The sequence below is a fragment of the Poecile atricapillus genome, chromosome 1, assembly GCF_030490865.1.
Source record: "Poecile atricapillus isolate bPoeAtr1 chromosome 1, bPoeAtr1.hap1, whole genome shotgun sequence".
Taxonomy (NCBI): domain Eukaryota; kingdom Metazoa; phylum Chordata; class Aves; order Passeriformes; family Paridae; genus Poecile; species Poecile atricapillus.
Window position 1 is genome coordinate 148,494,351 of NC_081249.1, and position 14,213 is coordinate 148,508,563.

At 41.3% G+C, this 14,213-nt stretch overlaps 1 protein-coding gene across 1 annotated transcript in view; it reads left to right on the forward strand.

The window, feature by feature from the left end:
- ARG2 (arginase 2) overlaps positions 1-14,213 on the forward strand; it is a 20,959-nt gene continuing 6,746 nt past the window's right edge. The window contains exons 1-3 of the mRNA XM_058859113.1: positions 1-173; positions 302-374; positions 13,422-13,599. Of these exons, the coding sequence (XP_058715096.1) occupies positions 57-173; positions 302-374; positions 13,422-13,599 (368 nt within the window). The 5' untranslated portion in view covers positions 1-56. The remainder of the gene's footprint in view (positions 174-301; positions 375-13,421; positions 13,600-14,213) is intronic.

Consider the following 14,213-nt stretch of genomic DNA (forward strand, 5'->3'; position numbering starts at 1 on the left):
CGGCGCGCAGCGCTGAAGAGAGCGGGGCGCGGGCGGCGCGGCAGCATCGCCCCGCCATGGCCCTGCGAGGGCCGCTCGCTCGTCTGCTCCGCGCCCAGCCCCGCGCCGCTCTTCCGCCGCGCCGCCGGGCGCACTCCGTGGCGGTGGTGGGAGCCCCGCTCTCCAGGGGCCAGGTGGGCATCGCGGGGGACGCCGGGTGCCGCGGTCGCCCGGTTCCCCCGGCTCCCCCTTCTCGATGGGGCTTGGGTACCTGGCTGCGGGCAGCGCTGTCTGACGCGTTCCCCCTCTCTTTGTCTCGCAGAAACGGCGGGGAGTGGACCACGGCCCCGCTACCCTCCGCGCCGCGGGGCTGGTGGAGCGGCTGGCCGGGCTCGGTGAGCACAGCGCGGCGGGCGGGGCGCGGGTGGCGGCGGGGGCTGCGGGGCTGCCCGCATCGCCCCCCTCCCCTCTCGGGGCAGAGTGACTCAGCCGCTCGCTGCGGGCGGGGGCAGACGGCTCCTGCCTCTAGTGACTCACGGAACGCACCGAGCCCCGGCGCCGGCGATGCCCGCAGCCTTGAGCGGTGTCGGCAGGGAGAGGCTTGTCGCATTCCGCACCGGGAGGAGCCGCACCGGGCCCTGCGGGGCTCCCCGGAACAAAGGGCGGCCGGTGGTCCCGGCTCCCCGGGCGCGATGCTCTCCGGCGGCCCGGAGCAGCGGGACGCACCGCGAGCCGCCCGCGCTGGCACAGCGAGCGCGGCACCGGCACATGGAGCGTCTGCTGTTCCCGTGCTGACTCCAGGGCAGCCGGGGAAGTGAGAGCCTGTTTAAATCGTTCTGTGCTCTCAGGGCATCCACACAAGTAACTGTGATCCTCGGGTTATCACATGGTGTCGGCTCTGCTTTTTTGTTTTATTTTGTTTTGGGGTTTTGTTTTTTGTTTTGGTTTTTTCTTTTGTGTTTTTATGTTTTCTTCCTGTGTTCGTTACCAGTTTGTTCCTAAAAGATTCGTATGCTTCCAGGTGATGAAGTTCAGAATTTTCTGGAGAAGTCCTCAGCTTTATGTATGAGGTCTTGTCTGAAGTCTTTGAAAACGCTTGCAAACATCACTCTGTGAATGGGCTGTTTCTGGTCTTTTTGTGCTAGCAAACCCATGAGATTAATTGTGATTCAGCATCTCACATCTATTACTTCCACAAGCTGAGACCTGCAGAAAGCTGTACCACAGTTATTAGAAACAGGACACGAGGGATAGAAACTTGAAAAGCTGAGCTGTATCTTGGAGAATCTTTAATCTAAAATGTTTAACTGAAAGTGGTGTGATGGGGATGGATTGCAGGACCAGACCTCAGAAAGAGCCAATATCTGCTCCCTGGGTGGTTAGTGTCAGTGGAGTTTAGATGCATACAGAGATAATTGCCTAATAACCCTCTAGCAATTTTATTCTGAGTTGTAAGAACTCTTCAAAACAGAAGCAATTGTTCTGTGCAGCCCTGTAGGCTTACCCTGCATATCTTATTATTCACAAGCTGAGAAGTCCCAGTTGGCAGATAAATGAGTAGATATTCTTTTCCTCTCTTGTCTTGTGCAAAGTACAGACACTAGCCATCTTCGACAACACTTGAATTCTAGTGAACACGATGTATAATCTCAACAAATGTGGAAGAGGGCATCTAAGAGAGGTTCTTTGTACTGGAATAGTTACTGAGCCTAAAGTTTATTTGAAACTAACAAATTGCTAGGTTTGAGAGGAGGATGCTCTTTTAAATAAGACTGTAGGCAGCATATAATTTTGTATCAATAACAGAATTTTATACTGGAAGGCTTGGGGTTCTCTTTCAAGTGGTTCAGAGCTAATGTTTCCACTTTGTAAGGATTCTTTGAGGAAAACCCCAAACCCACAAAACCCAACAAAATTAAAAACTAGAAGAAAAAGCTCTCTCATTTGCCTGACATGCGCCCACTTCAATAGGAGCTTGTAAAAGGTAGAAAGGAAAGAAAATTCAAGCCCTTTCTGGATTCTCTTATCAAAATGTTATGGGGATAGAAATGAAGCAAGCTAAACTAAATTTTAAAAATACTTTCACTGCTTAGTTTCTTATAGGTTTTTTACTCATTAGTTGGTTGTGCGTATGGAGATATTTTCTTGCGGTTCCCTTACAATTTTTAGAGGCTCTGGGATTTCTTCCTTCTGTGGTTGCAATTTCCTATTGCTGGCATGTTTTTCTACTGGGGTGGGGTTGGTTTGTTTTTTAAGGTGGTGTTGATGTCTATTGCTGCGTAGATCTCTGTAGCCCTTTTAAGAACAGGTTCTGCTGTGAGGGCCCATTCTGAAACCGTGACAGTCACCAGCATGCACAGAGGAGTGGTGCAAAGACAATTTGCTTGAGGGGAGGGTGGTAGATGGAGGAGGATGCTGCCATGTAGCCTTTTGTACTGTACACATTTGTTCTTCATGGAAACTTAACAAATGATTGTTTTTATGTGTGGGCTGCTTATTTTTTTCTTCCCTGGGATGCCAGGATAGCTTTGGCTGCAGTACTGTTGTAACAGTGCCATTACTTGGAGTCCTGTGGTATGCTGAACTGGCAGTATAACTTTTAGCTGCTTTCTTTGTCTTTCTAACACTATGAATTTTCTGCTCATACTTTTGAGAAGGCCACAGTATGAATGGAGCCACAGTATGATTCTAATTATTAATTTGTATATTCCATTTATGTTTTATTATAAGAATTATTAATTTTCATGGGTTCTTGTTTGTTTTCCAGGAACAGGCAAGTTATACTGCAGCAGTCCAGGCTTCTCCTTTTAAAAAAAATCCAAAACATTTGTTTAAGATACAGGGCTTCTTCATCTGTACTGGCTAGTTCTCAAGCATTTGTGACCACAGGGTCTGTGTATGTGGGTGCATATGAAAAGTGCTTGTTACATGCCTCCATTCCATGCTTGGATATGAAAGAATGCTATAAACTTGATTTTCCTTGTCATTACAAGTTTGAAACCAGGTATGAAATGTGGAATGATGCTTCCCAGTACAAGGGTGAGGCTGGATTCTGGGCCATCTAAAGAAATACATATGGGGGAAAGAGGCAGTATTCCTCTGCATTAACAGTAACTCTGAAAATTGCCCTCACCATCTTTCAAGTAGAAGAAATTTTTGGTGATCAGACTCTTCTGTTTGCCTGAAATTTCGAAGTTTATTTATTTAAAGTTTTGATTTATTCATTTTACATTTGTAATTAAGGTTCAACTTGACCTGTATAAAATGAAGGTGCTCTGGAGGGTCCTCTAAAAGGTAGCATTTGGATATAAGGTGCACGCATTGAGTTTGTTTTTTACTTTGAATATGAAGCAGGCACATGGCTTTTCAGATGTTTGTCTGCCTTATTAAATGACTTCTGTTGATAGTGCTCCAGCCATATCAGAAAGAGTGAGAACACAAAACTTTTGTTTGCACTTTTTGCATTGTTTTGCACTTTGCTTTCACTGGCTGGTGTATTTGGGAAGGGAATTTTATTTTTCCTTTGACCCTATCCTAATTTTGGTTCTTTCATAGTCCTATTGCAGTGTTCTGAGCTTCTATTCCAATTTCTGTTTTTTGGGGGGGTTCCCTCCCTTGAAAGATTCTGTGACCATACCCACATGGTATAGTAACTTCTTGGCTGCCTCAAGTAACGACTGCCTGTGAACTGCTTGTTTATGCTTAGGCTGAAATCCGAGCAGAGCACAGAGGCAGACCTTGTTCCTACTCTGTACCAGACTGTCATAGAGATGAATCTGAGCCACCAATTTGACTTTTATCCCTTGCTTGAAGCAGAGAGAACACCATTACCTCAAGGTGTACTTAGGAAGAGTTACTGTAGCGCAGGGGTCCATCTCCCAAGCCAAAAGCAGAGGATGTGTTTAGCATGAGTTAATTAAAATATAACTTACTCTGCCTGTGGGGATTTTTATTCACCTTGGTGATGTTTGGCTTTTGGCTTTGCTTCTTCTCCTAAGGGAAATTAAAATATTATCACCTTAAAGGACATCTTGCCAAAGAAGTGAAAGTGCTACGTGAAAACAGAGACCCACAACTCATTGGTATGGGGGAGAAAAGGGTGCAAAGCACATAGGGATGTGTATTGCTCTTACAGTAAGCAGAAAAGGGTGCAATGTGTGGAAGCTTTCAGGTTTTTGTTGGCTACGAGTGGGGAAGATAGGTGGCAGATGCATAAGCTGCTGAAGGTGCAAAATATGAAGTTTTTTGAAGTGAGAATTTCTTAGACCTTTCCCGTTTGCTGCAGATTTGGCAGAGAATCTGATCAAACTTCAATCCAGAGTTTTGCCTAGTCCTCTTACTTGAGGACAGGCCTTACTCAGTTTTATACTAAACAGATAGCTACTGTGTCTTACTGCAGCCTTTGGGGTGACTTAGAGCACCTGTGCTGCTGCTGGCATGGGAACAACTTTAGTGTAAGATTTCTTCCCAAGTATTTATTCTTGTGTGTTGACTGTTGTTGATTGTTGAATTACTTTTTTTTTTTTGGTCTTTATTTAGAACTTCATGCAGCTGGGTTACTGAGCTTAGTCAAGCTTGGATTTGGGTTACTGTAGAATCGATTAGCGAAGTTTGAATCTGAGTTGCTGTCTTGACCAGTTGGTGAACTGCAGAGACATGTGGCTTACACACAGACTGGAACTACACGTGTCAGAGAGAATGAGCATCATATCGCCATTCTTCTGTTTGACTGGGAAAAAGTTCTTCAGTAATAGGTTTCATGAGGTCAGTGTAGTGACTCAGAAAGGAGTAACCTCCTCTAAAAGGGGCATGGAGCTGTTAATCCCCGTGTCTCTGGAGTCACACTACTGCTTTGCCCAAAACCATTGGACTCCTATTGACATCTGCTCCAGAAATAGCAATTCAACTTTGCTTCTTCACCAAGATAGCTCATATGGTTAGTATCAGTCTCAATAAATCATGAGGCAGCTGCTTCTACATATCTCCTCTTTGTCCATCTAAATCTTCTTCAGTAAAGAGTTTAGAAGGAAGATAGTTTTTTAGTTATGCACCAATTATGCATTAAAAAGTATAGATGCTGGGATTCAGCAGATGTCAACTGGCAAGAGTTGCAGCTGCATTTTTGGGGAAATAACATTCATCAGTCCATCCAGTAGATGTGTTTAAAGAGTTGCCTATATCCCTGAATCATTTGATAAACTGTACTATTCTGCTTACCCTGTATTTGAACTAAGATTGGATTTACATGTTAGAAACAAAATCTGTCAGGAATGGATTCTTGAATTTGATTTTAGCTTTCTTTTGCACTAGCTTTTATCTCAGTTGTTCCTCTTCAAAACTCAGTATTTTAAACTTATAAAGACATTAGTAGAGCCAATCAAATATCTCTAATTTCTAGAATTCCAATAAAGTCTAAATTAGTTATATAGCTAACATCAAGATCTGGCTTTTTTTGAGTTAGTTTTCTGCTGTTGATAAAGTGGGAGACAAGCAAAATTCTAAATAACTGCTGGCATTTAAGCAGCATGTTGTTTAGTTAGATCTCTGCATTGTTGAGGTAAGAAATGCTGCTGTTCATGTCTTTTTTATTTCTGTTCACCTCTGGTGCTAGTACTGTCAAAGCTAAATATTTATTTGCTAGGAACATTCTCAGGAACAAAAATCAGTTTGGATATAGCATAAGGAGGTCAGACTAACAGCAAATTCTTTTTCCCTACAAAGCAGAAATAGGAATGCATTTTTTTTTTTTATCCAGGAACACCCCCTCCCCTCCTTTCCCCCTGAAACAGAATGGGTAAATGGCAGTCCCCTTTCCCTTGTGTCCCCTTTGGACACAAGCATGCCCAAACACTTTTGTTTAATAATATCAGTACAACATACTTATGTAGTACTGCAACTTATTTCTGGAACTAGACTTCATTACCTGTTTTTATTTATACAGAGATAAAGATCCATGAGACTCTGCTATTCTTGTTTACCTCTCAAATGTGGATTAGCCATGATTGGTTACCTTCAAAGAGCAGTGGTTTGTCAAAAATCAAAGCATGGCCAAAGGGGCTGATTGTAACTGGCATTTGCAATGAGTCTTTGAAATTATGCCAGTTGTCAGAATGCATCAAGGGCAGGTGCTGCTCTACTCTGTGATGGAAAGCAGCCAGGAACTGGCTCTGATGACCTGGCAGGCAGAAGGAGCCCTGCTGGGGTTTTGGAGGAGAGCTGCTTTGAGGAGGCCTCCACTGAGGCTGTTTTTAGGTTGCTTCTTCCTAACAGACCTCATTGGCTGTCTTGCCTTGAGCAGGGGTGGCTAAGCTCCCCTGGGGGAGTGTGAATTACTGTGCTCCGCAGTTGTGGTTTATTCTTTTGAATGTTGTACCTTCGATATTTGCATGATTACAAGCAGCCCTGGAAGTCAGTGGAAAAATGCCAACACTAAAAATACAGAGTCAGGGCAGTCCTTGCAGTCAGTTGGTTCTGATACTCTTCCCTTCCCCATGCTGATGGAGTACACAATCTACTTTGGAATGAAAACTTTGTGTCAGCCATTGATTTGATGTTTGTTTTTCCCTCTCCTATTTGGCTGGTGCATACTCGAGGTTGCACTCTATGAAATTGGCTTTAAAAGAATCTTTGTGAATTTGGGGTAAATGTCACTTGGTGCTTTAACTGTAATTGTTCTGCATGTCAGTTTAAATACCTTTGAAAATAAAGCTATGCTGGTGAAGATCAGGAAAACCTGAATTGATTATTTCTTCCTAGCCTTTAAATAAAGGGAGACTAGAGTCAATGACCAATGAACAGATCTCTTGGGGGTTTTGTTTTTTTTTTTTTTTTATTATTTATTTATAGGGATAGCCTTCATGTTAGATCTTTTCATATTATAAATTAGTTTTAATACATGACTTATCTGAATTTCTGCACCTATATAATTCTCTCTGGATTGGAGTACATTTAGATCACATCCTGGTTTATTTTTTAACTTAATTCTGTTGAAGGAGTGGAATTACTAGGGGAGGCACAAAGGGAGGTGTCAGAGGAAAAATTAGGTAATGAGTTGGGTTTTGATCTGCTTTAGACTACACATGATCTATTTTTGCTTTCTTATTTAGAACTTTAATCCCATATCTCATTGTGGACTCACAAGACCAAGATACCTGTGGCAGGTGTATGCTCATGTGAATATGGTATGGGAGACTGTTTTTGGATGAAAGGTGGAAATTTCTGTTATAACACCACCTGCTGAAAAGCAGGGAATGAAATACTGAAGTTAAATACAAAAAACCCCCATCAAACCCACAGACCAACAACCCACCAGATCTTTCTTTTTTATATGAAGAAATGGTCTGATGTCAGTTTCTGGTTAAGAGGGAGGAAGAGAATTTCAGTAATCTCTATTCTGCTCTCCCTCTCAAGTGTTACCTGCGTGGGTTAACTAATGCAATAACAGTTTACTTCTGTAACAATCTAAAGCACAAGGTGCTTATTGTTGAGGAAATCTCTTTTGCTATAATGATCCTCATTGCTGTAAGTGCCCCATTGTGTTCTTGCTGTCAGGAACTGTGTCTGGGTTAAGCTTATTTGAAGGGAATTAGAACATGTGCAGGGCTTGGTGGTGGTGCGGCAGACGCAATAGCTGCACCCTTCTCTCTGATGCAAGCCACAGTGCAAATGTTTCCCAACACCTCAGACTGACGTTTTTGAAGACCTCTTAAGGTCAAGTGCATTTCATAAGAGATTAAAGTTATAAGCAGTTTTCAAAGGGAAATAAAGTGGCTGCTCGATTTGGGGTTGGAAAAATACATTTTGGCTCACTTTATGCAAGGGACATCTTGACTACAGACTTGGGGAGCAGCTGGAATTGAGTTTGCTTTTTGCTTTTGTAGGAGATGAAGCTTTTAAAATGTGTACAGGTACAGAGACTGTCTTAAACCAGACCTTTCAAAATTTCAAATAAAAGGATGGGAATTGCTCAAACGAGAACTTGCCTTTTAGGGAGTGAAATTTTAGAGCTGACAGGTATCTATTGAGCCATCAACTATGTATCCAGTGGATTTCTTCCAGCAGATACCTATTCGGTTTAAAGAGAAGTAGGTGCTGTGTAATGAACTTCTTAGCAAGAGGGTTATGATTAAATTAGGCTGCTGAAGTCTGTCTTTTGCAGTGGGAACCCTGTTAGCCTAATTTCCTATTCATGTAAAATGAAAGTATGCATTTTGTTTGTGTACTTGTAACACACACATCCTGGATAATTCTGGAGGGTTGCAACTGCCTTTATAGAAAAAAAGCTTCAGGATGCACTGGTCATAATGAATTGAATCATTTGTTTGCTGTTGTGTAACATTTTGACAATGTCTCTGAGAAAGGATTGCAAAGTCCCCACCATAAGCCAATGGTTTTATACTGAAAAGGAGGATGGTAACTTGGTTTCATTCATGGGAAGTAAAATGTTAAGTTTGCCTACAAACGTGTTCATAATAGTCATTGCATCGCAAAAAGCCTTTCTGTGTGGTGATTTAGTAAATGGTGCTATAATCTGAGAAAACATTTTGCAGGTGTGATGCTTTCATGTGAGCAGCTTTATACAACATAGTATGAAAGAAGGTCTAGTAACTGTGGGATTTCCAGATTCCTTTGACAGTAGTTCATCCAGAAGAGGATTTATTTTTCCCATTAATTTAGGCTTTGGTTTTTTTAATGTCCAGTTCACAAATACCCAGTGTAAACCAGCAGTGTTGTGAGATCACTTCTGTCCCATATTCCTTGTGCTTTTGTTCCAATTCCCATTTGCTGCCTTGCAGAGCTGTTATATTCATTATGTGAATGTGCTATGGGGCAATGTCAGCAAACAGCCTGGGTTTGGAAAGCTGAATCTCCTACTATCAGTTTGCTGCTTCTGTTGCTGGTGCAATTTCCTAGTAGAGGAGGATTGGGGGCAGGCTTTCCCTGCTGCTGCTGCCCACATGTTTTCCAGTTAAATGCCACCTGACATGAGCTGCCTGTTTTTACAGAAGAAAATTCTCTAAATCTCTGCAGGGAAATTACTGTAGCAGCTGCTGGCTACTGTGTGTATTTTCCTTATGGTAGAAAGTGAACTTCAGACTTGTCATACAGCTTGCTAAAAGACATCGTATGTCCCAGTTATAAGCATCACTGAGTTGAGCATGAGTGATACATTAATAGCTTATTTGAAAAGGCATGCAGAGAACTGTTTTCTCAAGTCCATACTTAATTTGTTGGGGTTTCTTTGTTTGGTGGTTTGTTTTGGTTTGGTTTTTTTATGTAGGTTTGTGGATGAGGTTTTTTTGGGTTTTTTTTTTTGTATATTTTTGTTGTTGTTGGGGTTTTTTTTAATATTTTAAGTCTAAGACTCCTAAGTAGGAAAAATAAGGATTTGTGATGCAAGTAAGGTTCTGGCTGTGCAGGCTGGATAAATGACAGCTGTCCATCCCCTGGTCTGCAGGTTGAATGCCTGTGTGATCTTTCCCTAACCTGTTCTGGTCAAAAGAAATTAACCTGGGAATGATCTACTGTACAAACTATTTTGAGCTAATTTATTAATTTTTTGTCTGAAATGTGCCCCAGGCACCTCTGTTGATGACAGAGGTGGGGCATTGAACCACTGAGGATTGCACTCCTAAGCTGTAGATGCTGCCTCTCCATGCACGCTGCTCGTTGATTCTGACAGGACTTTTGTGCATATGCACATGTCAGTTATGTAACTATGCTGCGTGTTCCTACTCAGATGGACACCTTTATCTCCCTTGTATCTCTTTCAAGCTTCTGGAACAGAAATAGATTATTCAGGCCTGCTTTTTTTTTTCTCCTCCCTTCAAAAAGGGATGTCTGCTTGAGCCAGAGTGTTGGTGGACCTGACTTGTATATATTTGGTTGGTATGAATTTCCTGCACTGTTGATAATTGACTGATGAATCAAACATAATATATTTTTCATTTGAAAGTAATTTCTGTAAGGGCTTGAAAGTGTGAACAAAAGACTTTTGATCACATTTAATTTCATATTCTTTAGATACTAGCAAAATGTCTGTACTGTTTACTCCTTAAGTACTGTATGGTACTTATCATATGTTTCAATTTAAATGAACTTTAATCCTGGCTAGACCTGATCTGCTTCACTGGCAAATGGTGTGGATGCTGTGCTTGCTAATGAATGTAAGGAAGCTGGCTTTCCGATCTGCCAATAGCTTTTTCTACTTTTCAGAACTTCAATCTACTGCCTTTTAAAAGGCTCCATATATTCATGTTAACTTTCATGTTGCATTTAAACATTTAATTCATGTAAACATGATTTAAAAAGCTGATTTGTTTATAAGTATTAGTATCTATATAAAATAGAATGTCCCAGCTACCAAAGAAAGTGGATGTTGCTTGGTAAGGTAGATTATAAAATCTTTCATTAATGGCCAAATAACAGCAAAATCCCCTAGACTGCACAGTAGTACAGCATGTCTATCCATTGAACAATTTCTCTGCAAAAATAATGTAGATGAGAGAGCTTTGATTGCAGAAATAAACTTAAATCTATGTACAAGCAGGCAGATGAAATGGAAAACAATTCAGGTCTTTAAGTTTTAGACTAGTAGCTGAGATTCTAAATATAAACTATGTCAAATTATTAAAATATTTATTGATATATTAAACTGTTTTTCTTCAGTACCATTAATACAAATGTGCATGTTGATTTCTCTAGCACCTGGTTATTTGAAAAACTGTGTGTACACAAGCACATACACTTCCCACACTTTGGGATACATGGCATATCTGAGTACTGTGAATTTCTTTCTCTGTGCACTAAGCTTTCCGTTTGCCCTAAGGTCATTTAATTGCAGTTTTCAAAACACTAGGCACCATTAAAAGAAATAATTGTAAAAAAAGTTTGAGTATTGGATTAGCGTGTACTTCTGAGATTAATTGTATCTTAAGCAGATAGCCTTTGGATAGCTGGCTGAAAACATTCCTTATCACCCTGGGAAACCTGAGCTGTCCTCTGCAAGCACATAAAAACAGTGGGCCTAGAGAAAAGGGATGCACAAAGCTGGGAAAAGAAAACTGGTACAAGGTTCATGAACCCTATCTGAACTTTAGAAGATGGTAACAAAAATTGAAGGCATCTATTGTCTTTAACAGACATTAGGCTTTTCTATAAAACTAATTAGAGGGAATTATAAGTACCATGTGCTCAAAAAAAGTGGACAAGACTGCAGAACTCTGGACCACAAAAGTGTTAAGGTATATAAACCTGATGTGATCCTAAGAAACAAATGTGGTTTTTTTATTCAGAAGCTGAACCAAGTCTTTTTCCCCACCATGGGAATTTGGAGGTGGGATGGGTAAAGCAGAAATCATTAAACACTTGCTGCTTCTCCAAGCACACTTCCTTGAAACTCCCATGTGTGGCCTGCCTTGAGCATAACCTGGAGAATTTTAACGGATTCCTTCAAGTGCAAGGAATGATGGCATGGTTGGATCTTTTTATACTGGTCTGAAGGTAGAACTTTCTCATTGAATTAAAGGAAGTTGGTTTTCATCCTTTAATGGGTAAAAATACTGCCATGTGCTTGTATGCCCTGTAGGAAAGAGCAAAACCTAAGTTGTCCTTGCTTCCATTACACTGTAATGTGTTGTCCTCCAATGTGCAACTCACTGCACATGGCTCCTGGCTGCAGATGTTTCACACACATGTCAGAGGTATTAGATCAAAGGCACTATTCCCTTGTACAAGAGCATCTCCAAAAGGTCTTGATAAACCCATTGAAGTCTTACTTCCAAAACTTGTCTCCCTGGCATGCTCAAGTACTTTCATCAATCTTTGAAATACTGAAATGTGTAGCAATATGCATACATGGCAGAAGTAGCCTTTCAGGATGACACAAATTAAAAAAAAAAATAAAAATTAACTTTTAACATTTACTGACCATCTTGGAACTCGCAACATTTTTCTGCTTCTGCACAACACCAAAATAAACAGAGGGTAGAAAATGTAGTGGTCAGAAGTCAGCACATTCAAATTTCAACAAAATGGGCTCAAAATTCCAGAGCTTTCATCCTGTTGCTTAATTAGGTATTGTCTACAGGAGGGGAAAAAAGCAGTTGGGTACCTGTGTTGCCTTCTGAAAAGCAGGGAGTGGTATGTCATGTCATGGTCCTGCTTACTGCTTTAAGACACTGCAGAGAATGTGTTTTCTCAGAGTTGCTAAGACATTTATTCAATCCTTCCTTGAGCAGCTGTGCTCAGCTGACATGCTCATCTGCAAATACCCCAACATCTGCCCACTGAGGGCCCTGCTATAAAATGTATGCTTGCCCATTTCCCAGAACCAAATCTACACAAGCGACTCACTAACTTTCCTTTGTTCATTTCACCAGTCAAAATTCTTTTAAAATATAAAGAAGTCATGTGTTTTCTCAACTATGCTTTTATGGAATATCCACAGAGCAGATTCCCAGAGCCAGTTTCCTAGACATTAGACTAGCGGAAATTAAGCAGGAACACAGAACCCAAGTAGGCTGTTTCTTCATGTTGACCTGCCTTAAATTTTTCAAATTGCTCCATTAAGCATGGCTAAAGGCAAAATGTCAAGCCCTGGCCTGGATGCTTTGAACTGCAAACAGACTAGTGATTCTGAAGAACATGACTGGTATTCAGGGTGGTCTTATTAAGCCACTGTTGATGTAGCTGTAAATACCCTGGGGCCCTTACTGCCCCCATCAGAGCCTGCAGTGAGAGGCCTATGTCAAATTGAGTCTCTGAGAGGAAAGGCTGAGTTTTACACCCAGAATGTTCTCAGGGTCAACAGCCAATCAAGCTGTAACTAGCAATGAAAGGATCTCTTAAGAGTTTTGGGATCAAAGTCCCAGAATTAAAATGCCTTCTATAATATTTTATGTTGGGGAAAATGGACAGGTTCTCCTAACAAAGTGAATCCTCCATGAAGTTTCCTGGAAGTACTGTAAGAAAATAATATTACTTGTTACTTGGCACTTTTGTGCCTGGATTTTTGGGAGCCTTGAAAATGTAAAATAACTGTAGGTATAGTTAGTGAAATGTCTAGTCCTCAGCATCTTTGAGCAATTGAGCTTATTTGAGGCTGCATAAAATCTGTCTAAATGGGAAAGAAGATGGCAAGGCAGAGTATAATTTTTCATATTAGAATTTATAGTTAAATAATTTTTTAAAGATCCAAACTTTTTCTAAGTTACTTTTTATGATTAGCATAGCTCATTGCTAAATTAAAGCTGTCTTAAGCTGATAGCATTGTCCTAAACTTTTTAATTTGTAATGCTGTGAGAGTTTTCATCCTGTGCAAATAGTCAAATGGATCCATTCTTTTCTTGTTGCTCCTTTTATACTCGCCCAAATGGTTTTGAGCATTTCCCTGGGAAGGTATTTAAATAAGTCACTTTCTCCTTTTGTTGCTGTGTTCCCAGGATGCCAAGTGCACGACTTTGGAGATTTGAATTTCACTCAAGTTCCCAATGATGAACTGTACAACAACCTGATTTTGTATCCGCGGTCGGTGGGCTTGGCCAGCCAGATACTGGCTGATGCAGTGAGCAGAGCAGTAGCTGCTGGACACAGATGTGTGACTTTAGGAGGTGATCACAGGTGAGCTGACCTAAAAACAATTAGTGGTTCATGCTGCAGGTTGACACTTGGAGTGCAAGAGTTTAATTTAAAAAGCAAGGGGACTGGGTGAATAACTGGGAGGTCATTTCTTGGCAACACCTTAGGGTTGGGCATTTAGGGGAACATAGAAGGCAGCTACAAAAACCTGACCTTCTCAGACAGTACTGACCAGTTCCAGACTGGCCTGTGATCAGTTGTGTAGACACACAACTAAAGTTTTCCTCTTTGGGGAAGTTTGAGTCATCAGGTTCCTTCAGGGGAACTGCTCAGTTTCTTTATTGCTGAATGTTTAGTGACGTGTCTCTTTTGCCCATCACATCCTAGGATAGGTTTGTAATGCCTACACCGAGACAATTTTGCAATAGATCTTGCATAATGAATCTTTTTCCTCTTTTTCACTAACATTTGGTCTGAGAATTGGTTAAGATGGTAGTGCATGTAAGAAGGAATTGTGGGGGAAGGTGTCATGACTAGAATAAAAAAAGGCTAGGTTTTCTGGGGCATTTGGATCTAGAGCAGGTGAAGATTAAGTGTGTGGGAAGGGTGACAGCAGAAAGCTCTGGCTTATCTGTCACTACAGCCTTATAGTTACT